Source organism: Hetaerina americana, unplaced genomic scaffold (genome assembly GCF_022747635.1).
Source record: "Hetaerina americana unplaced genomic scaffold, ioHetAmer1.1.p SCAF_10, whole genome shotgun sequence".
Lineage (NCBI taxonomy): Eukaryota > Metazoa > Arthropoda > Insecta > Odonata > Calopterygidae > Hetaerina > Hetaerina americana.
Window position 1 is genome coordinate 3,853,919 of NW_027286070.1, and position 22,610 is coordinate 3,876,528.

At 37.9% G+C, this 22,610-nt stretch overlaps 2 protein-coding genes across 2 annotated transcripts in view; one reads left to right on the plus strand and one right to left on the minus strand.

The window, feature by feature from the left end:
- Positions 1 to 6,523, minus strand: part of LOC139699555 (kinesin-like protein KIF2A) — a 145,932-nt gene extending 139,409 nt beyond the window's left edge. Inside the window, exon 1 of the mRNA XM_071598192.1 lies at positions 6,224 to 6,523. Within this exon, the coding sequence (XP_071454293.1) occupies positions 6,224 to 6,314 (91 nt within the window). The 5' untranslated portion in view covers positions 6,315 to 6,523. The remainder of the gene's footprint in view (positions 1 to 6,223) is intronic.
- Positions 6,524 to 7,104: 581 nt separating this feature from the next.
- On the plus strand, positions 7,105 to 20,770 carry Rint1 (RAD50 interactor 1). Its single transcript, XM_071598191.1, has 13 exons — positions 7,105 to 7,345; positions 7,435 to 7,676; positions 7,764 to 7,937; positions 8,012 to 8,143; positions 9,301 to 9,565; positions 11,951 to 12,368; positions 14,307 to 14,472; positions 15,406 to 15,571; positions 16,798 to 16,951; positions 17,785 to 17,938; positions 18,032 to 18,197; positions 19,156 to 19,289; positions 20,336 to 20,770. Exons 1-13 carry the CDS (start codon positions 7,220 to 7,222, stop codon positions 20,583 to 20,585), a joined length of 2,547 nt encoding a protein of 848 aa, XP_071454292.1. The 5' UTR covers positions 7,105 to 7,219; the 3' UTR covers positions 20,586 to 20,770.
- The last annotated feature ends 1,840 nt before the right edge of the window (positions 20,771 to 22,610 follow it).

Below are 22,610 nucleotides of genomic sequence, written 5' to 3' on the forward strand. Positions count from 1 at the left end.
CATTTTCATCACGTTGGCAAGGAGATGTATGAATTATATTAATATTTAAAGATTTGCAAGAATTGTAAAATAGAATAGCCAGAATGAGTACAAGAGTAACCACTTTAAAACCAATGATCACACGCAACGCGTAGAGACTAGAATTACGTGACAGGACGAAATATCTTTACTCAGTTTCTGTGAAGGGATTTAGTATTAGAAGGGGGAACAGCGGATGGACCCTAAAAACCTGATATACTGATGACGACGATGAGTTTCTGAGGAAGGACATATCACAGAATACTTTTCTTCAAACGAAGAAAACATTTAAATAGTACAAAGAAGTGCAGACAAAGGCGCAAGAGTAATACGCCGCCAGATGTTGATATTATTATTATTAAAAATACACATGTGCTGATAGACATTGTCAGGTGATACACAAGTCCCAAATAATCGCAAAAGATAATAGATAAAAATCAGACTTCAAAACACAGATCTCTTTAACAAAACAAGCGAATCCCCATCTCATTTACAACCATTAATCAGCAAGGAAAATAAGATACATTAAAAAAAATTAAGTTATTACATGTAATACAATACACCACACATCAATCAAATTATTACATATATACCGAACATCTATTCTTAAAATTACACACTCTGTTAGGAAAGGACTCGAATATTTTTGCAGGTAAGGTGTTCCAATCAACAATTGTTGCTATTTAGAAAAGAATTTTTTTTTGTTCTCTGTTCCCGGCATTTTAACTTAAATTTGTGATCATTTCTGCCAATAAAATTTGGGTTCCCCGCCTCTTTCCTAAGATCTGTCCAAGCTTTCTCCGCCTTCAGAATTCGGAACATTCCACAAAGTCTGCTTACTTTCCTTATAGTTTGTAAAGGTTCCCAGCCCAGCGTTTCTAGCATTTCAGACACACTCTCCATCCTCCTATGCTTCCCCAGTACATATCGGGCATGTATGTATACTCGTAACAAATGACTGCTTCAGTGGGAACAATTACCGAAAAAGTACCACATAGGTTACCATACAATTAATAAAACGTAGCAATGTTCCCATGTAAAACAACGTGGAGCCGGCATTAACACAAAAAAACGCATTCTTTAGGAATTACTTCATTAAGCTCAATTATTGCTCGGAATGGGGAAATGAACGCTAACCAACTTGTGACACAGACGAGAGACGAAGAGAGGTTATTGTTTTCAATCGTTTTTTTATAGCCATGATACATCATGTAGGTATACGAATAACGTACGAAGTTTAAGCCGGACAGCTAGGTTGTAAATAACCGTAAGGGATAATGAAGTAACAATCATTCGCAAAAAAAATTGAAAGCTGAAGAAATGGTCCTGTAGAAGAGACTGTTTCATTACTACGAAGAATATTTTCCAATGCAAGTTTCCATATATGGTACCAATTTATACTAAAAAAAAATTTACATAGCATAATACGTCATATTGATCAGAAAAACTAAAAAGAACGTATACGAAAGACGAAATAGAAAATGCTATTAGTGTTAAGAATATGGCGGCGAAAAAATAAATGTTGCGATTGATATCTCCGCCAATCGAGTAATTCAAGGAAAAGATGAAAAAAGAACAAAACGGCAGCGCTACAATGGTGGACGTGCGGACTTCAGGAAAGGAAGAGGAACAGTACAGAATGAATGGGTGGAAGTCACTTTCCCGTCCCCGAAATATTTTATACGGGTCATGGAAAAGGCCGTAACGAGCCGACCTTCAATGCTTCTCCTGCAGGAATCTGCTATGAAACAAAAACAATTGATGATTAAACGCTTTCCCAGCATTTGGCGTTATTATTAAAATGAAACTACTGAGTACCCAGCAGGATAGCCAATATTTTTTAAAACTCTAAATACATGAGTCAAACGTTTTTCAAACACCCTCGCGGTGCGTCTAGAAAACCAGGAAACCTACAATTCAGAGAAAAACACAATCCATTACTAGCTATAGCAAAAAGGAATAAGAATCGTTCGAAGACATGCCATGCAATATTCCCCACCCAAACCCTTGTCCCAGTCCTTCCCCATAGGGAAAGTTCTTGGATCGGTGCTCTCAAGGATGCAACCGGAGGGGAAAGAATAGGAACGGCGGGGAACCATTTCTACGCCCACTCCGCGATGGGATGCCACACTGGATGCAACGAGAGGCAGACTCGTGTCCTTCCGCACCCAACGTCTCGACGACATTCTATTTGGATACTGCCTCACCGAAGAAATCATTTTCACCAGTCATAAAATGCGGCCGATATAAAGAATCTTGACGCCACAATGAAAGAAGTTGCTCATAAAATTAGCACGTGTTATTCCGTGGAAGAATTTGGCACACATCGTAAAAATGACTACATCGATTCACCATTAAGGTAAAGGAAAACAGTACCACGGGTCTCACTGCATCGTAGCGCTTGAATATGCTATAGCATAATCAAATCGAAATGATGGAAAATCACCAATTTCATGTACAATGCGGATTTCTTGGTAAGTGGAGCATCCAGGGTGAAGGAGGCCGTCCCCCCCCCCCCATTTCATTCCCCACAACCGAAACACTGGCCTTGCTTTGAAGCAGTTATCATTGGCAAATATTAACACAAAATATTTAAAATTTACTCTGTGAATAAGTTTTCACTATGATTAAAAATACCATTATTTTGTGAAATATTGGGGCGAACTGATATTAATTTCTTAAACCACAACATGAAATGTCCCCCGGCCCGCCAAACAAGTCAAACTTTCCGTAAAAGGCGTGTTTCTTAAGAGACCGAGCAACTTATCCACAGGATCCGTAAATGATTTCCAGGTGGGCGCGCACCTCGAAGACAAAAATATTTCGCCTCTATATGGTTCGACTATCCCCCCTCCCCGGGAGGCCTGCTTTCAAATCCCAGATGAAGTCTTTACACACGCCTCTGAAATCGGAGCGATGCGATTTTTTCAAAACCAGAACTTTCTCGAGAGCCACAGGCGGCGCAGATAAATTAACCCTTATTTCCCCGTAAGTTGACTTTCCAACGCCTTGGAATCAGTCAGTGCATGTCATCAAGGGTGCAGCAGCACACTAAGGCGGCTGAAATGTCCCTCACGCGTGCCGCAAAATACCGGCCTGAGTATCACGGCGACGCTTCTCATCCATTATTAAAAGTTCCGTAATTTGAATTCAAAAAGAACTGTTCCGCATCATCAATGATTTATAATTTGTTAAATATATTTCAGGCCTGAAAAATTCTACGCGGAAATAAGGTTGAAAATAGCCTTCGGACTAAACCCTGTCTTCAAATCTTCCATCACTGAAATCGTCTTAATATATATATCTTGATTTTTTTACGTCACACAGAACGGTCATGCAAGATTTCCTATCCGTAGCTCTCACCAGACGGCTGAAGAGTTGTCCGTATTACGAAATTAATTATGAACCGCGGCTTCAATACAAAAATCGCACGAGTGATAAAGGCACCCGTTGGAAACCCGGTGACAACATATACAACACTCGCATTTTCCCCGGGCCTCCCTCCCTTAGTGATTGAGCGATGTCGAGTTTATTTATCGTGCAATTTAGTGGGAAGGGATACTCTCGACAGTTCGACCGAACCTTCGGCGTTCGTTATTCCATGAGCGGAGGCGGCTACGGGCCCGAGGCAACGGGTTCTCTTCACCTCTTCTGCGAAGGAGCAAATGGGCCGGAAACATGCCGATGGGAAACACAAAAACTGTTACGTCTACCGCCCCTTCCCCTTTCGGAAGTTGCCGCAATGGTGTCAAATCCAAAGGTAAATCAAATCCGTATGATCCGATGCACGAGATTCATTCACACGACTGCGATAAGTGCTTTCAAGAATTGGTGAGATGAACTAATGTCGTGGTTCTCATGCAGCGAGCCCCGGGTTCAAATCCCGAGGGCATTTTGCAGTTTTCGCAAGTCTCAATCCCCAATACAGAGTCGTTTGGACCACATTTTCTGCGGTAACACTCCGTCGACAAGAATTCCATGCAACTCCGTTTATCGTTAAGGAGACGAATGTCGTCAACGAATTTCTCCCAAGCCCTGTTCCGAATCATTCACGTCTGTGCTCCAGTCCCCATTCCTTTCCGTGCACTTTCCCACAATAGCTGATCCACACCACATAACGTGGGACAAAAGTGTGATGCAGCGGTTTAATGACAATTGCTCTGACTTTCGGAGTAATTTCGATAAATTTTAACTCGCGGCACTTAATCAGCATCAAATCATTCTGCTAATATTACACACTGAAAACCTTAAGGATAGGTAAATTTAACGGGAGATGAAGGAATAAAAAATAAATGACAGAATACGTGGGCGCCCTAATCAATAAATTATGCGCTTTCCGACAGGCGCTACATCGGTCGTTGTGCATAGCCATATCATTTTTTCCGCAATGAAATATCTAAGCACCTCACACAGCGGTTTAACATGGTAGAAATTTAAGATCACAGTGATCTTCAAGTCGAAACCAATGCAAAATAAGTCGAACTTCGACTGATTGTGAATAGACCAAAAGTAATCGATCGTTCGCCGAAAAATATTCTTCACGATATCTGAGCAAATTTTCTAATTTCAGGGGCACTCCCATTCCATTCACTCTAAGTACACCCTTCTTGAATTTCTGACCAGTCTTCACATCCAAATGCACTGACGATGATCAATCGATATTACTAAAAGTGGGCGTCTTTAAAGAAACTAAAATGATGATCACACCGAGGATTTGGATTTTGTCTATCCTCTGAAAATGTTCATAAACCACAGAAGTTACTCGATTGTAATACACAAGCAAATAGCCACAATTAATAAAAATATCATGTAGGAATGATGGGCCACTATTTAATAATAAATGGTTGGATTTTCAGCGAAGTGAAAAAATGAAGACCGCCACTGTTCAATCTACAGGCATGACGAATTCTGTCATCACAATGCAATAATTACCACCGAAAATGTCTCGGATGAGAACCTTTAAGAGTCGCGAGGAAGGTCTAGTTTGGCTCCGTAAAATTTGTCACACAGTAACTTTTCACATCAAATCTTGTCTTTAAGGTACCACTTGATTGTTTAGTAATTTGGTAAAAGGGCTCTTCTGAGTACAACTGTCGATGAGAATTTAAGAGATAGTCTAATGAGGATTAAGTGGAATAATATCCCTCACAAACGTATACACACAATATATGACAAGATTTCACTGTAATCAACCTCATATCTACGAATTAAGAGATGAAACTGTATTTTTGAGGATATTCCATTTTCATTTGATGGTATACATGGTAAACAAGTAACGGGTTAAACTCTCAGTAGAATTTGTCCGACGACATAATTCAACGTGCTATGTAAACCCACAAACTGTGTCCTCAAATCCATCAGATACATTCATCGACATACACGTTTGACGACAATTAAAAAAACAATACGAGTTAAGAAGCTTTCTGTATGTATTTGAAATAAAACTTGAAAAAACGTTTTCCACGATAATTTTAAAATCCCTGGCGGAAATCGCAATATTGTTCCAATACAACCAGAGGTAGGGAGCAATTACAAGTTTCAAAATAATCCCAAAATAAATGCGAAATTAAACAAAAGAAATCCAAAATATACCGTGATTTACAAATTCTAATTGAGAGTTATGCACGACGAAATACATCAAAATAATAGTTAGTGAAAAAGATCTCGGCATAACCAGGAAAACAACTGAATAGAAATAGACAAGAAAACGAATGCGTACATCTACCTATGGACTAACAAGTATAGCTCTCATACCCTGAGATGAAACTAACTGAAAGCTTGAACCCATTCCAGACCATATAAAAATAAGGAATAACGAGGAATCGTCACACATCCAAATGGTGGCACGGAACACTGCAGACCAGGACATTCTACTTTTGGGATTACGGAAGTACATGTTCCACATCACTAGCACAGGCATTGGACACTGACGAAGCCGATCACAATATATGGCCCAAAGGATAAATAAAACCAAATACTGATGCACCGCAAAACACTGTAGCCAAAATTCCTTGCCTAGAACTTGCCAATGGCAACTGATTCAATGCACTGATCAAGGGGGAGGGGGTGTATACGAGGATTTATCGCAGCACAAACGCAACTAAACATTCATTATCTTGATATATTTTATCGTAGCTCAGAGATTGATGAATAAGAAATTGGAGAACAAACTCTACAGATAAAATGAGCTGAAACATTCACTTACCATCTGTACGTTTGATGTCGACGTTGACTCCTGGCTTAATTCCATTAAAGTCGTCTCCCATTTTCGGTAATATTGCATTCCTGGTCGCCATGTGTCGTTTTAAAATAACTCTTCAATAATATTAGGACAAATCACGCCGCAATCCTTGCTACCTAATCAGTGAGCTCTGTTACATTAGTGGACATGACAGTTGGACTGACGGTTTGAATATGAACCGGCGCTGCGTTTTCCATAAACCTAAAACTTTATCATCAACGTTCAATTCGAAATTCGAACGTATGTTGGGACTAAATATGTTAATTATAAGGAATTAGGATGAATTTTAATTTAAGTATTTGAGGTTTCTGTTTAACGAATTAAAATTTTTCGATTTTCGATTACTATTTCTGGAAGTATGCAACAGCACCTTTTGTGTCGAAATATTGAACTAACACTGCATGAGAAACAAGAAGCAAATCGAAAGTAGCGAAAAGAAAGCGCGAAAATATGAAAAACGTAAACTTTTTTAAGAATAATATACTATGCTTCTGACCATGTAAAATTTTATTATTAAAATTATTTTTAGTTGATTTCGTAAGTCTCTGGGAATTACCTCTTGGGTTCTAAGCGTACCTTACTAGCCTTATTAAACATTTTTTTCAACATTTATTTCGAATTTTGAGACGTATTCAAAAAAGTTTGCTGAGAAATTATTCTTGGCGGATTAAAAAAAAAGCTTTAATAGCTAATTTGTTTAACATGCACATTCTTTGAGTATCTTAATATTACCAACTTGTTAAAATTTTCTTCGTTTAACTTTATAGTGTTGGTGGTAGGTAAAATGTCGACGTAGTCGATATATTGTACCAAAATAATCGATCAGCAGAAGAATTAAACTTCAGTCCTTAAATGTAAAGTTTATGTTGATGAATTGTTCCCCGGGATACTGCGGTAGCTATAGATTTAATTAAAGCTACACTTTAGTTGTAATGCGGTAAAAAGTTCACTTAACTTATTATGGCTCTCATGAATGATGTTATTAATAAAGTCAATGCGGAATTGTGTAGCGGTTCTTGTGACATTTCTATTTGTATTGAAGTTGAAAAAAAATTAAAAGAGAAGAAAGCGTCCATAGAAAATGCGGTAAGTTCAATGCAATCGCCATTCCAACCTGCGCAACAAAATACAGTATATATGATTTCCAATGCTTCAATTTTCCTTGTACGTGACAGATGTCATTGGCGAGTACAGAGTTCCCCTCCAAAGTTAGTGAGGTGGTGCAGGAAGTAAACGCAGTTACTCTAGATATAAATGCATTGACATCATCTTTTGCAACCCTTAGTAGTGATATCAAGGACCATTTATCAAAATCAGATACAACTACAGAAAAACTGTTTGAGTACATCTCAGACATTGATCAGCTAGAAAAATGTATATCCTATTTATCATGGATAAAAGCCATAGAAGACACTTGGCAAGTAAAAAATAAACATATATATTATTGGTTAATCAAAACAATGTGTTAGTTTTTTCAATTCTAAAGTTAATCTCTTTATTTCAGTTTTGAAATGGAAACCTCATTTCTGGAAAAAGATGAAGAAAGCTCTTTAGTTGGATTTAAAAGGCTTAGTAGCTATCAGAAATGTTTACAAAATACATCATGTCAACATTTATTATCCTACATAAATGATACCGTCCATTTTTGGCATCATTTGTTAGAAGAAACCTTTTCGAAGTATGTCAAAGGGTTATGTGTGGTGTAAATTAATATTTTCAAATGCATATATGAAACATACTTTTGTTATCTAGGGAATTTGAAGAGGTGTTGAAAATCCTCAAATGGCCATTTGTTAGTGGAAATATAAGCCTCGAGTCTCCACCTGTGGAATCATTAGACCGATTTCAGAAGCTGGCCGAATTACTTCTACATCTTCAAATACCGTATCCTTGATTTTCTGTTGGATGTTCTCGAATATATTTTGTTTTTCATTCATTATTTATTCTCCATGGTTATGAGTGTGTTAATAACTTCCTTAAATATATGATGTTCAGAAGCATTATTTTGTAAACAGTTGTACAAATGTTATACAACATTCCAAAAATAGTAATATGTAAAATTTTACAATTATTATGTCTCCTTTGCTTGTGCGCAAGTTATCAAAGGTCTTGCAGTATCTAAAGCTTTTAAAGATATTGGGTCAGACAAACAACCAATTATAAGAAGTGCAATTTTGTGAGAGAGCCGTAAAAACATTTTCTACTTGAACGTTGGCGTTAGCATGGTGGGTATACCTCACCTTTTAATGAACTCCATTGTACATAAATTAAATTAATTTGTTTAAAGTTCATTGGGGGGCACCTCCTTTTCTCGTACCACCAAAGTTTTCAGAAGTACCTGAAAAATTAGGTAGCCTCATTGAAGTTGACATTGCCCACAAGGCTCACCCTGAATAAGACTCAGTCCCAAATGCTAACCACTAGGTTCCGGAAAGTTAAATCTAAATAAATAGGGTATATTCAGCAAATTAATTATTGGAAAAAGGTCCTGCACACAGAATTATAAAAATATCATGCCATTGATTTATCAAAAATGGCCTCTTCACTGTACTCCTCTAGTATTGGTGCCCCCCCCCCTCTAGTAATCATGTTACTTCCGCTTTCCATAGTCCATCCCATACTCACCATTCTCTGCCTTTTCCGTTTATAGGATGAGGGCTAACACTGATCAAATGAATTCTTTCTGTAGAATTCCTCTTTCAAAATGACTACAAAGTAGCCCATAGAAAGTGCTTTAGTCAAATCAATTTATTTTTATCCTAGGATTTGTTGTACAAATATAGGACATGTCAAAGAAAATATGGAACCTCAGGAAATGGCATAATAATATACAGTATACATCCCATATTTTCTGGCATATGTCTCATAAATGAGTTTATTGCCATCAAATATTTAATACCTTTGTGGTTTGCATCTAGTTGTTATGAATGGTGGTGATTCTGTTGTGGGTGCCTGGTGATTCACCCAATGGTATCTGCATTCAAGCAGAACTTTGGCAAATATCAGGTTGGCCTCCTTGACTACATTCCCCTGGGACATAGGGAGAAGTCAGTGGGGACAGGGCCTGTGGTCAGCTCTGTGCTCCTCACCGAGTTTGCCCTGCCTCCTTTGCCCATCCGGCTGCTCCTCCGGCCCCTGGCCAAACGTTTTGCATACCACTTTAAGGGACCCAGGAAAACGAATCGACTCGACCGACCCGAGTGGTATCTGACACAGATACTCACATGGATGAGGGACCATTCTCACTTCCTCAACCAATGGGTGCAGCCAGCTCTCGACCAAATGGAGGAAGAAGTCAATGCTAATGTGAGTTGACCGATGCTGAATGCATATGAAATTTTGTGTATCCTGTGATATGGAGTTCTGGTCTCTGACATATGTTTAACATTAGCGCATATTTTTATGACTAAGTTGATTAGTCTGATGCTTCCCATGCTGAGAACATGCATTGAATTTATTTTAAGGCTGGCTGGAGATTTGTGGATGTATTCCAATCCCTGTTTGACTGCCTATAACTTTTCTCTTGTGAGTTATTTCTTGCTTGTCTATGTCATCGACTTGTTAGTCAATGTCTATGATCAAAGATCTGCCCACCACAAGTACGGTGGCATAGGTTGTTTGGAGAGCAGGCATTAGTAAAGGGAGGGGAATAAGTATGAAGGGGAAGATATGTACAAATTAATATATTATTATTCCAGTCTTTTTTTGTTGTGATTATGAAGTGAGCAAGAGAGATAAATGAATATTGAATATCCCTCTTTGAAAAACATTTCTGATTTGGTAACTATTGCCTAATGTAATGCATTTCACGGAGTTCGCTGCTTTATTCCCTTGAAATCTGGAGTAAAATTATATAACCAATGCCTTTGAGATATGTCTAATCCTGCCTTTTCTCAGTTCCCTCTTCACCTTTTCCTTTATTAAACAATTCTGACTTATTTGTGGGTCTGAAAAAACATAGGTTTCACAAACCCCACTGGCTTCATGCCTATCTGTTTACACCCATGAATTTGTTGATTACGTGTTCATTTTCTTTATAGGTTCTGAATTTAAACAGAACAACAAAGTATGAAACCCACAATTCTAAAATATATGCATTTGTATTTGTTCAAAATAAACTATTTTCATTGCTGACCTGGTTTTTCTCAGATTGCCTATTATGTGGCCTATTCATGGTTTCTTATCGTTTCACTTTTATTGCTGCCATCCTTTTTTTTAATGTATCTCCTGTGTCTTCCTCAGCAGTTCATTTCACTTTTCCTTCAACATCTTTTGCCTTTTGGATTGAAATAAATATGTACGAGGGTCATCCGGAAAGTAGTACCCGTTCGTGAAATAAAGACACAAAAGTAAATATTAACATACATAAAAAATTTTATTTGAAAGAGGATACTTTAAACTACTTCTCAACATAATCTCCAAGCAAATTAAGGCATTTGTCATAACGTGTGACAAGTTTCTGTATTCCTGCTGCATAGTCCTTCGCCGCCAGCTCATTGAGATACAGGGTCACTCCTTCTTTAAGTTCTTCATCGCTGTCAAATCTTTTTCCTGCCAAAAAGTCTTTAAGCTTTGTAAAGAGATGAAAATCTGAAGGGGCCAAGTCCGGGCTATACGGTGGATGGTCGAAAGTTTCCCATTTGAATTGCTGCAAAAGTTTTTGTGTTATCCCAGCTGCATGAGGCCTGGCATTGTCATGAACGAGAATGACACCAGTAGACAATAGACCTCGCCGCCGATTTTGTATTGCCCGCCGTAATTTCTTTAATGTTTCACAATACGCATTGGCATTAATAGTGTCTCCACGGGCCATAAAATCAATAAGCAATACACCTCGTCGATCCCAGAAAATGGTTGCCATGAGTTTCCTGGTGGACAGAACTGTCTTGAATTTTTTTGGTTTGTTTGGTGAATGAGCATGATGCCACTCCATTGACTGTCGTTTACTCTCAGGTGATGCATAACAAACCCATGTTTCGTCACCAGTAATTATGCGAGTCAAGAAAGAGTCTCCTTCATCAGAATAACGTCCCAAAAACGTCAGTGCTGCAGCCATACGCTTGGTTTTGTGCTCATCTGTAAGCTTGCGAGGGACCCATCTTGCACAAATTTTTGCATAATGCAGATGGTGTTTAACAATTTCATGAACAATTGTTCGAGAAACATTGGGAAAATGCTCACAGATGTCATCAATTGTGACGCGCCGATCGTTCCTCACGAATTCGTCAACTGAGCTCACCAGTTGGTCTGTAATGACAGACGGTCTCCCCGAACGCTCATCGTCGTGTGTGTTCCCCCTCCCCATGTTGAAGTTGCGACACCACCGCCGAACAGACGACTCGTCCATTACATTGTCTCCATACACCTCCTTTAATTGGCGATGAATATCACATGGGCGAACGTTTCTTGCATTGAGGAATTTAATCACTGCCCTCACTTCACAACTGGCGGCGTTCTCAATTTTTTTAAACATTGTAAACAATCACAGAAACAACACAGGCAATGCTAGCGTCACGCAACTTGGCTCAGAGAAGGCAGACAAGCCACTGAAGCTATCTGACCTCGTCCAGCGGCTACTCGCGTCGTCAGCACTTCATGCGGCACGAACGGGTACTACTTTCCGGATGACCCTCGTATATGTGATTACCATTCTGGTGTAATGCATTCCTATAACCTTTGATTCCCTTAAAGGTTGAATTTATGAGAGGGCTGGTTCGAATAGTGGCTGAGAAACTCCAGTCTGACTTGTCCACCCTCCTCCAGACTCACCCAACGGACTCTGAGCCCAGTGCTGCCTCGCACCCTCCTACCCCTCTCCCCCCTGACTCCTCACCAGCAAAGGTAGCCCCTGCAGTCATGGCAGGACCCAGCACTCCTCCTCCCTCCCCGTCTGTGGTTGTCACCTCATCTCCTGCCCCCCCTGCCCTTGGGAGCAGCACCACGGCCAAACTGGGTGGCTGCGAGGAGCTCTTCTCACACCTTATCGACGAGGTCTTGTCCTTTGAGAAGGAGCTGCAGGACCTTGAGTACCCAGACTCCCAGCCTGGCCTTCTCCCGGTCATCACACAGGCCAACGTATTTGTCTGGTGGATACACGTGGAAAAGAAAAGTGCGTAGAAATTGTTTCCCCGGGTAATGTTTTTTTTTGGGGCAGGAACCCATATCTATGCCTGGCAACCAACCACAGCTTCAACCTTGAAGGTGATTTTATGAGTGATACAGATGCTGCAGCTACTGATGCACCAGGTGCACTATCGGTAGACTTTGACAATGAATCACCATTTGCTAGGTTGCTTCATGTATTTGTCTTTGAGCTTTTCATGTTGGTGTGAGGACATGCACAATCTGTCAATTAGATAAATGACAGAATGAATATGTCCAACGAATTATGCAATAATTAACGGATCTTAGGTTTTGTTGAAGTAAATTGATGGTAAGATCTTCTGGAAATGCCCCCTTCCTCAATTACTTTTCTGATAATTTCCAAGAATCACAGCATGAGTTCTTTTGTCTTGATCGTTGTCTGTTCAAGTAGAAGAGCATTCAGGCATGGAATCTTCCCCAGGTGGCATTCTGCATTGTTCAAAATGCTTAAACCATTCATAGGGCATTGCCCGGCCATTAACTACTCCTCATAAACTTGGTTACCACAGTTATTATCCTGAAGGTTGGACTGACTATATTAAATAATATTTCCTTAAACTGTAAAGGGATTTTTACACCACTGTAAAAGTAAAAAAGGAGAGAAAAATTGGGATTGGTGTGGTGACTTACGGGGAAAGTGAAATCCCCCGCTGGTGATCACACATTCAAAATATTAGGACATTCACATTTATGTAGGGGGCTATTTCCCGAATAAGTTTTCAAGGAAGTTCATCCTATTGCCAGCGACCATATTTGGGAACTTACAAATACACACATAGCCACCTAGTTAGCCGAAAGTGGTTTACAGGAAAGCTTTTCCCTCGCCAAGGACTGGCTCTGGGCTACCTTAAAAACTTAAATGACCAATCTCAATACTCCCCTCCTTTTTTACTTTTACGGTGGTGTAAGAAACCCTTAACGGCTTAAGGAAATATTATTTAATATATTCAGTCTACAATGAGGCTGTAAGAAGCTCAATTTGTACTTTCCAACATGAAGGTAGGTTTAATAGTGGAGGATAGAGCTCACCTAGTACCAAACCCAAAGTATGAAATTCTTACATTAGAATAAAGGCTAATTTCTTTCCCTATGTAGCCAATAGTTTGCCAGGAAGGTCTGGTACCCAGAAATAATGCTGATTGGGTTATGCTGAGGGTTCCCGAAGTCATCCCTGGGAATCAAGCCCTTGTCAGTAGCCCAGCATTCTATCCACTGAACTACCATTTCGGTATATGAGCTTGGCCAAGTAATTGAAAAGTCTATGTAAATTTTTACCAAGTTTACAGTACAATTGCTCGTACAAATGTTCTTTCATTCTCACTTCGTCAGTATTCCAATGGAGAGCTTGAGCGTGTATTCACACCCTTCCAGGTATAGTTTGGAGACTATGTAGTACTAAAAGGGAAAAGGGGCAATTGGTAGATCATGGCTAACTTCTTCAATTAGATGCACTAAATAGCTGCAGCGGGCTATACATATATGCCAGTTAATGTTCTCTAAAAAAGTTGCCGCTGAGTTTGGATACATCCGTCTTACTTTCGACTTTTCTGTTCTAACTTTAAGGAGATTTTTTGGCAGTTTCTGAAATGAATTTGAACTGGGTTGTTCATTTTTTCATTTTTGGAGATGCGAAAATTTTAGTGTTAGCAGAAACCATTGTTAGTTCCTATGACATCATTTACAAGACATTGCCTTGAAAAAAGCATATGTAATATGTGTGTGTATAAGTATATATTTTATTTCAAAATGGTTTTTGTGCTGTTAATACAACTTAAATCATGAGATTTGGGAAATTAAATATCAATATATTTTTCTTCATTTCTTTGTACATTCGAAACAATAGACTAAGAAATGACATGAGCTGATCCTCTTCTATATTTTATGTATTTTTTGCTGAATTCAGATGCTGGTGAGAAGATGGATCAAATTCTCTTCTCAGAGACTGCATGGCAGCCATTAGGATCCAAAGAATTTGACGACATGAAAGTTACGGAATGTGGTGACAGTTTTCTTTCTCTTCTCATGACCATAACGGATCGATACAAAAATCTTCCACAGCCGGGGCATAGGTAGGTGAACAGTTTTACTTTTCTTTGCATGCACTTCAACTTGTCCATGTTTATAGGTGTTTCATTTGAAGATACAAGAATTTAGGATAGATGGCGCTCATTTACTGTATGTTTGAGTGGAAATTTAATGAATCCTTAAGTAGTTATGGAGAAATGGTACTGTTGGTAACTCAGATTTGCCTGGGTAGTACTCCTTATGCAAGGCTTTAATGAAGTTTAGAGTAGTATGTTTTTATAATCTGTTCCATTAGACCAAATATTGTGAAAATATCATTAACTAAATACCTCATTTTATTTATTGTGATACATTTTTGGAGAACTGCTGTATTATATGTTCAGTCATATGCATTTTGAATTTTTATATTACATATTTGGTTACAAACTGTAGGAAAATGTTCGACAAAGTGATAATATTATGTCATCAGTTATTAAATTGCATATTATATGCAAAATTATTTCTGTCCGCAAACAGAGTTTCTGATGGAAGTGGGACCAATTAAATATGGGATTCTTTTGAATAGTTAAATGATTGCTTACTGGCATGAAATTTAGGAAAATTCACAGCAAGAAATTTATATTATGTAGTAACTATTGCATAAAATATAGGATTCTTGGTGTAGTGCTGGTGTCAGGGTACCAGTATCTAGAATTGTTAGCCTTGGTACTAGGTGGTCAAGGTGCTGTTACCTAGGATTTTCACCTCAAGAACCAGTGCCAAAATACATGTACCCAATTTTCTTGACCATGGTATCAATCCCTGTTAACAATGTCTTTGGTATGTTTCTGTTGTATATATGTGTATGTTTGTGGACCATGAATGTTATTGGGATTACTGTCTCATCATGTGGAAAAATTTCATATCATATTAATAAGTTGGGGAACCCATTTTAGCAACCCCAGTTCTCACTCTTTTCCCAATAAACTCTTTTAAAGGCTCCAATTTCTGGATCTACAGCTGTTTCTCCTGGAGGATTTTTGGATGCGAGTGTTGCAGCAACTCCATGCAGCCCGCGAAAACCCTTTTGGCCTGGCTCTGTCTGCCATCCTCAACACCCTGGCCTACATCTCCCATGTCCTCAGGGACTGGAGTGAAACGCCAGTGAGTTTCTAAGACTCACACCCACTTACACATTGGCCATTCTGTCTGAAACATCAGGAAAGAGTTAAGAACCGGCCATCCTCCCTGAAAACCCAGGAAAACATGTGGGAGTTAAGCTTAATATTTGAAAAATGATGAAGACGATACAAAATATGATTAGGGAATTCCCCATGAGAGAGATGTCATATTTAGTTTTGAGAGTCATTTGGAGAATAGTTGAGTGAGTTGAAGTGTGTTCAAGCACAAGTCAAAAGTATAATAGAACCAACTTGATAAAAAAATATTCAAAGTGGCAGTGTTTCATTTGGCCATCCTTCTGTTGGCAAATCAGTAATATTAATGCCATGAAATAGGCAGGCTGTATTGTGGTTGGTGGCTGGCTGTAAGGCAGAGGTGCAACTGACAATATCTGTTTCCATGTATTGTGAAACTGTTATCAGGCCATTACAGTGAAGAAACAAAAGAAAATGATCTCAGCCAACTCACTTTTATTTTTAATTTGAAGATCCTGGCTGTAATGGCAGGGAAACCATAGGCACTTGAAAGTAGCATGCTCAGTGAAACCTAAGAACATGAAACGTTAACAGTAGATTTAAAGAAGCTACAGGAAATGCTCCAAGAGTTACTTTAATGGGGTCACTCTAGTTTTTGCACAAATTTTCAGGATTCAAACCCAAATCACAATACACAAGTAAACCAGATTGGACTTAATGGATGTTGTGAGTAGGTAACATGTATAATTTACTTTGTAGTTTTGCTTTGTTGTAGTTAATATAAATCAATGGGGTGCGAAAAATTGTTTTATGTATAGTTATCCTTAAAAGAGTGATATGCTGAAAGCATGAGGATAACTGCTATTGGTCAAGTACATGGAAAATGAGGATACTAGATTTGATCCTGCGAAATTCTACTTATTTAAAATGGAAACTTACTGACATTCTGAACTAAGAATTTAGATATTATATAGGTTTTTATTTTTACGAAAATTTTATTTGCATGAATAAAGTGTGCACACAAAAATACACATGTCGTTAGTGGCAAGGTGACAGTGCACTCAGTATAAAGCAGTATCTGATTCAAATTTACAATTTTCACAATGAACTTAAGATGCCATTTGCCATGTTTTAGTGGCATGGCAATATTGCCTCATGCCATGGAGCACATTAGATATTTGTGGATATGCCTCTACTGTTATGATTGTTAACTCTCTTGTTTTAATATTTCAGCACTTCCTGCAGTTGCAGTTTTACATGATGCAGTTTGACAAGTTACAGCCTTCTCATGAGAAGAGAATCCATGTTGGAGCTGACACATTGAAGTTGGCACTAAACAGAGGGGAAGAGGAGGATGTTTTCGTTTCCAAAGACAGTACACGCAAGAGTAAATACATAGCTATGAACTCTGTCAGTGACTAAAGTAAAATAGTCATCTTAGATTAATGGAATAATTAAGTATCTCCTTCGGTATGATTTATTTTCTGTATTTCATCTTTCAAGGGTAGTTTTTCATGCACAATCTTTTAAGGGAAGCATTTTGGATCGCATACCTCAATTGCTCTTTTCTCAGTATTGAGTGAGAATGAGAAATATTTTTGATTATTTTTTACACACATTTTTATATAATGATTTGTGCAGTTTGTTTATATTTTTCATATTGGGTAGTAAATGATAATGTAGATTTTTATTAATGGTTGTCTACTGATAAGAGGTTGATTTTTGATAGACCCGGCAAAACTGGGTCTATCACTAAAATACCACAGTAATATACCTGAAGGTTGATTTGCTTCTTGAGCGTACAGCTCAATAATACTAAAACCAACATCATGTGGAATTCAGGGTAATCATGGGAGTAAGTTCCTTTCCGTGTGCTACCTTTGGTTTCTCAGGAAGATAAGGAACCGAAAAAACAATACAGCTTTAATAAAGCTAAGAGGAATCACCAAGGACTGAAACTGGGCCCCATGATCAGTAGGCCAGCACTCTTCCCACTGGACTGCCACGCTCTTGATCAATCATTATGCCATGGGAAAAAACTGAGGAGGTTTCCTTCCTCAGTAGTGTTTTTTATGTGACACAATCACTTTAAGTGGAGGTATCCTTTGACTATATATCAATATTGGCTTAACCTTGAGTCCCATCCGAATTTACCCAAGATTTTAACATGACCATGTTCAAAAATAGTTTATGGAACACACTTTGCTCAACTGATTACAGATCAGCCGGACGAAGACCTTGAAGACTTGGGTTGGACAGTTTTTGACGAAACACTGGCCCTTTTCTCCCACCTGCAAAGTGACCTCTTAGGGTGTATCTGTGAAGCTATTATGTCAGACATCAAAGACAAAAGCAGGCTATATTGCTCGGATAAGTAGGTTTCTCATTGTTTGTATATATCAATGTGTTTGTCAAATTTGTTTGATGCTACAGGTCATTAATACTTAAATATTTCATTTGCATTCAGATGGTTTGCCATGCCTTCGCCGAAAGAATTCCTGAATCCATCGTTAAGCCCCACCGCATGTCCTCTGTTTGAAGTGCTATCAGAGCATCTTCATTGGCTAAAGGATACATTATCTGTTCATCTTCTTTCAAGGGCATGGCAAATCTTGTGCTCTGAGCTGAATAAGGTAGGTAACTTCATTTATTAAAATGAACTTCCACAAAGTTGAGGCTGAAACTATTGAACGAAATTCAAACTAATCGACTTTCTTACCCATATATTTCAATTGATAAAATGAAAATACCGTAACTAGTCCAAAGAAAACTGAATATGCATTTTTAATTTTTTGTTACAAGACCAAAATTGGTTACATGATTAAATTATGTAGTAATTGGAATAATAATTATTTATCATTGGTATTCAACCATCAAAGGTTGGTTTTGGATGGATGCAGACTACATAACTTGAAGAGGTTAGCAAATGGAAGGAATAGCAGAAGCTGTAGGAATGATGACTGTTGTCTGACAGATTTTTGACTGAATTTTGCCTAATGTAGCATATTCACATTATTTCTTGAGATTCATTAAATACAATATATATTGTTAAGTTTTGCTTATACTTTCAGGTTAATTTTTCAGGCAAAGAATCCATTTTAACTAATTTATTTCATATTGAAATGTAATGAAATAATTGACTTTGTAATTCCACACACTTTTGTGTGTGGAATTACAAAGTCAATTATTTCATTACATTTCAATATGTTATGCAAATTCCACAAAGTTACGCCTGAGACAACAAAATAATTTATTTCACATTTTAATGCATGGTTGTTAAACTAATTTTTCAAATCATGATTCATATCAGCTATTTCATGAATCCAACGATATCTCAAGCCTTGATAGAGCCATTTCATCTTCACTTGTATAGAAATTTCAAAAGGAACTAATAGAATTTTAAAATTGGCTATGTATTGAATACATATTAGCTGCCTTTCTATATGTACTTTGTAATAAGGAATTGAATGGAACTTCAAAACTTATGATGAATAGTGTAAGGGTTATGTTACTTCTATTTTCATAAAAAACTGCCTAATGAAGAACTGATTTTTGTTGTCATGGTTCTCGTGATTTTTCTCCCTACTCCAGTTCCTCTACCGGAAGCTGGTCCTTGCTAACAAGTTCAATGTAGGAGGTGCGCTCCAACTGCAGTTTGACATGACAAGGAATCTCTTTCCTCTATTCAGTCAATTTACTGAGAAGCCTGAGAACCACTTCAAAGAGTATGTATCAAGAAATATTTATAATTACATTATTGTATTATTATGCACCACTATGCCTAGCACTTTTTTATTTGTTGCCCTTTCCGTCCATTTCAATTCATACATTCTTCTCTATAGTTCACTTTTTCCACAACTGGTTTGGTCTCAGCAAAGTCTACTCCCTCAAAGGATGATTTTTACTCTTTAAAATTCTAGCATTGACATCCACAGTAGCGGATGAATCCATTAAAAGTATTCTTATAGTTGTGCCTTCAGTTTCTTATAGTATAAGATCTTCAGAGTGCTAATTATAGACTTCAAAGGTCAGATACCAGCTGCCATACTATTGGCAAGGGAAAGCTTCCTAGAGTGGTAGAGAAAGCAATTTCAATTAATATCTGTGCTATTGTAAAGGGCCTGTAATAACAAATCTGTTAAGCAAGTACATTTGAAATGATGAACAGCTTAAATATCACAAATAATTACTATCCTCTGGTTCTATATGTATTTCACCCTACCTCTTCAGTAGACTCTTGTGTCTGTTCAGGTGAAAGTTTTCCGCGGACATCATCATCTCTATTAAGTTTTTCCTTGGAGTTGTCTCAATAGGCACCTTTTAGATATTTAATTATTTGTGGTAAATAACAATTTAGGAGCATTTCTTGCCTTCTAACAAAATTAGTTCACTTTTTGACTGTTTTTTTAAGAACATTAATCCAAATGTAAAGGTATCTAATCAGTATTCCTTGTGCGTGCATTTTTGGGGCATTGCATCACCATTTCAGATGTATCAGTAGCAAATAATCAAAACTTCTGTTGGATTACCTTTCATTTATCAATTAATCGTCAAAAAAGTCAATGATAGTGTGCATCTGTATAAATAACATGAGCAAATTATGAAGCAAGAATTGAGTATCAAAACCTCAGTCCTAAATTTCATTGGTTAATGATATAAAATGGCCATAAACCATACACATGTAAAAAAATTCCATATTTTTCATAATGGGTAAAGGAATGTTGTGATACATTATTTTCCTAAGTGAGTGTTTATTATGATGCTCTTTCAGAATCAAAGAAGTGTGCTTCCTGCTGACAATCTCAAAAGGTTCAGCATTGCTTTTGAGAGAAGCCTTGGATTTCCCGAACCGACAAGGGAGCTCAAGTGAGGAGGATGATGAGCATGGAATGGGGAAACAAAAGGATTCATTGGCACTAAGGGGTCCTGCACGGGTGCTTGCCGAGATGGGCGTGCATAAGCTGACACCAGCTGAGGCCAAAGTTATTCTCGGTCTGCGCACAGACTTGCTTTGTATATAATGGTGCACATTGGCTCAAGAATGAAATAAAATTATACCTTTTTAATGCTACTCTGCCTTTACTGATTTTGATAAAAGACAAGTTTGTATATATTATTTTGTTAATGTTTTGTTTGCTGACCTCTTGTATTTTGTTTTATTGGGATTATAAAAATGCCAGAAACCTAAGCGCAATAAACACCTTTTACTGTGATGTCTTTCTTGCTAATATGTATGTCCCATTTTTTAACTAAAAAAGATTTTGTAACCTTAGCTAAAGATTGCCGAGATGCAGCAAGAAGCATTCTGATAGACCACATCTTATGTTTTAATGCAGTGAGACCACAAACAGCTGCATTTTCTTTCACATTTCAATACAATGAGTGTCATTTCAGTGCAGAATTGTGGTTTTTGGTGCAGTGCATTTCCAATATGGGGCCCTCACTAAAATCAATCCTTCCCTATACGTCCTGACCTCCCCAGCTATTGTTAGTGATCATGGTGCTAATTACTTAAACAGCAATTCTTAAGGCAATGGCGAATTCATCATGGAGTGTTTATGAAGCTGAAGATGATTTTGAAATCCAAGGACTCTACAAAATAAATTGATACAGAACTAGGTGGATCTATTCTGCTCTTGGAAGGGGAGCTCTTCATAAAATTTGCTTGTTTTTTTAAGGTGGCCTTGAAGAAGAGCATAATTTTTTCACCTGAGCTACCCTACAAGTCTGTTCAAAGGCAATACCATGTGATCCTATAATGCCATAGCTGCCTCCATTAATGAAAACTCCTAGTGCATGCAATATGGACAAGATGACGGAAGCCATTACACAATAGTATTTAGCACTGGCAGCATTTAACTTCTTGGTCGCTGGAAACATTTGGATGATAAGAGACAATAATATGCAGAAATGGGAAAAATATGAAAAAGAGATTGTTTCTAACTGTTTCTTAGCTGTTTATTGGAGTTTGGCTGGCTTTTTGTAAGCATGTACATTACCCCTATAAGGTAAGATGCACTTAACTTGCAACATACATGTAGAAGGTTGGGTTAGAAGTGATTGGCAAACTTCCAGAAGTGTGGAAAATTTGTAGGTGGCTTCTCAGAGAAAAAAGAAAAATTCATTTTTGAAATCCATATGTATCAAATGGCAAAAACATATTCACGTCAAAATGTATAAGGGAAAGGGTAAAAACACACATGAAGGACAAACACAAGTGCAGAGAGATCAGTGGAATGGTATATATAGCCCCTAGAATCAAAGCAGAACCCTATCATCTAGTACAGGGGCCCTAATTGGTGATAATAGACACTCCTGCCTTACTAATCTTCCAAACATTGCCCATCCTGGCTCTCCACCTACCACTCAAACTTGAGCCATTTGTGACATATACAGGTAGTGAATACATCTCCTATTCCACTATTCTCCTCATATTTTTTTGCAATACATTCATTAATTCTACCCAATTCACTATAACAAATGCTTTCTCAAAATCTACAAAACAAGGAAATGCTGATTGTATTCTATGTTTCTATCAATTGATGATCTCATTGCTGAAATGGCATCACCTATGCCTCTCCACTTCCTGAACCCAAACAGATCATCCCTAAAGTAATCATTTGCCCTGCCCTCCATTATCTTATTGACTATCCTAAGAACCACTTAAGCTGCATGCGATATCAAACTTATTATTCTGTAGCCTTCCATCTTTGAGACAGGAACTAAAACTGATGACGAAGTCTTCCGGCTGAATTCCTCTCTCATAAAATCTATGAATCAGTCCATTAAGACTTCCTTCCAAGTTTTTCTAACAATTTAAGTAGTTCCACAGGATTATTATCCATCCCCACGGCCTATTTGATTTCATTTCGCTTAATGCCATTCCTATCTCACCATCAAGTAAGCCTGGACGTAAGCTATCATCTTCTTTCTATGGCTAACCTTGCTGGCATTGTTTACCATGCAGCTCCTCTATATATTCCTTCCATCTCTCTTGGATCTTCCCTGGTTCATTAATATTTTTCCTGGCTTATGTTTGGGTGTTT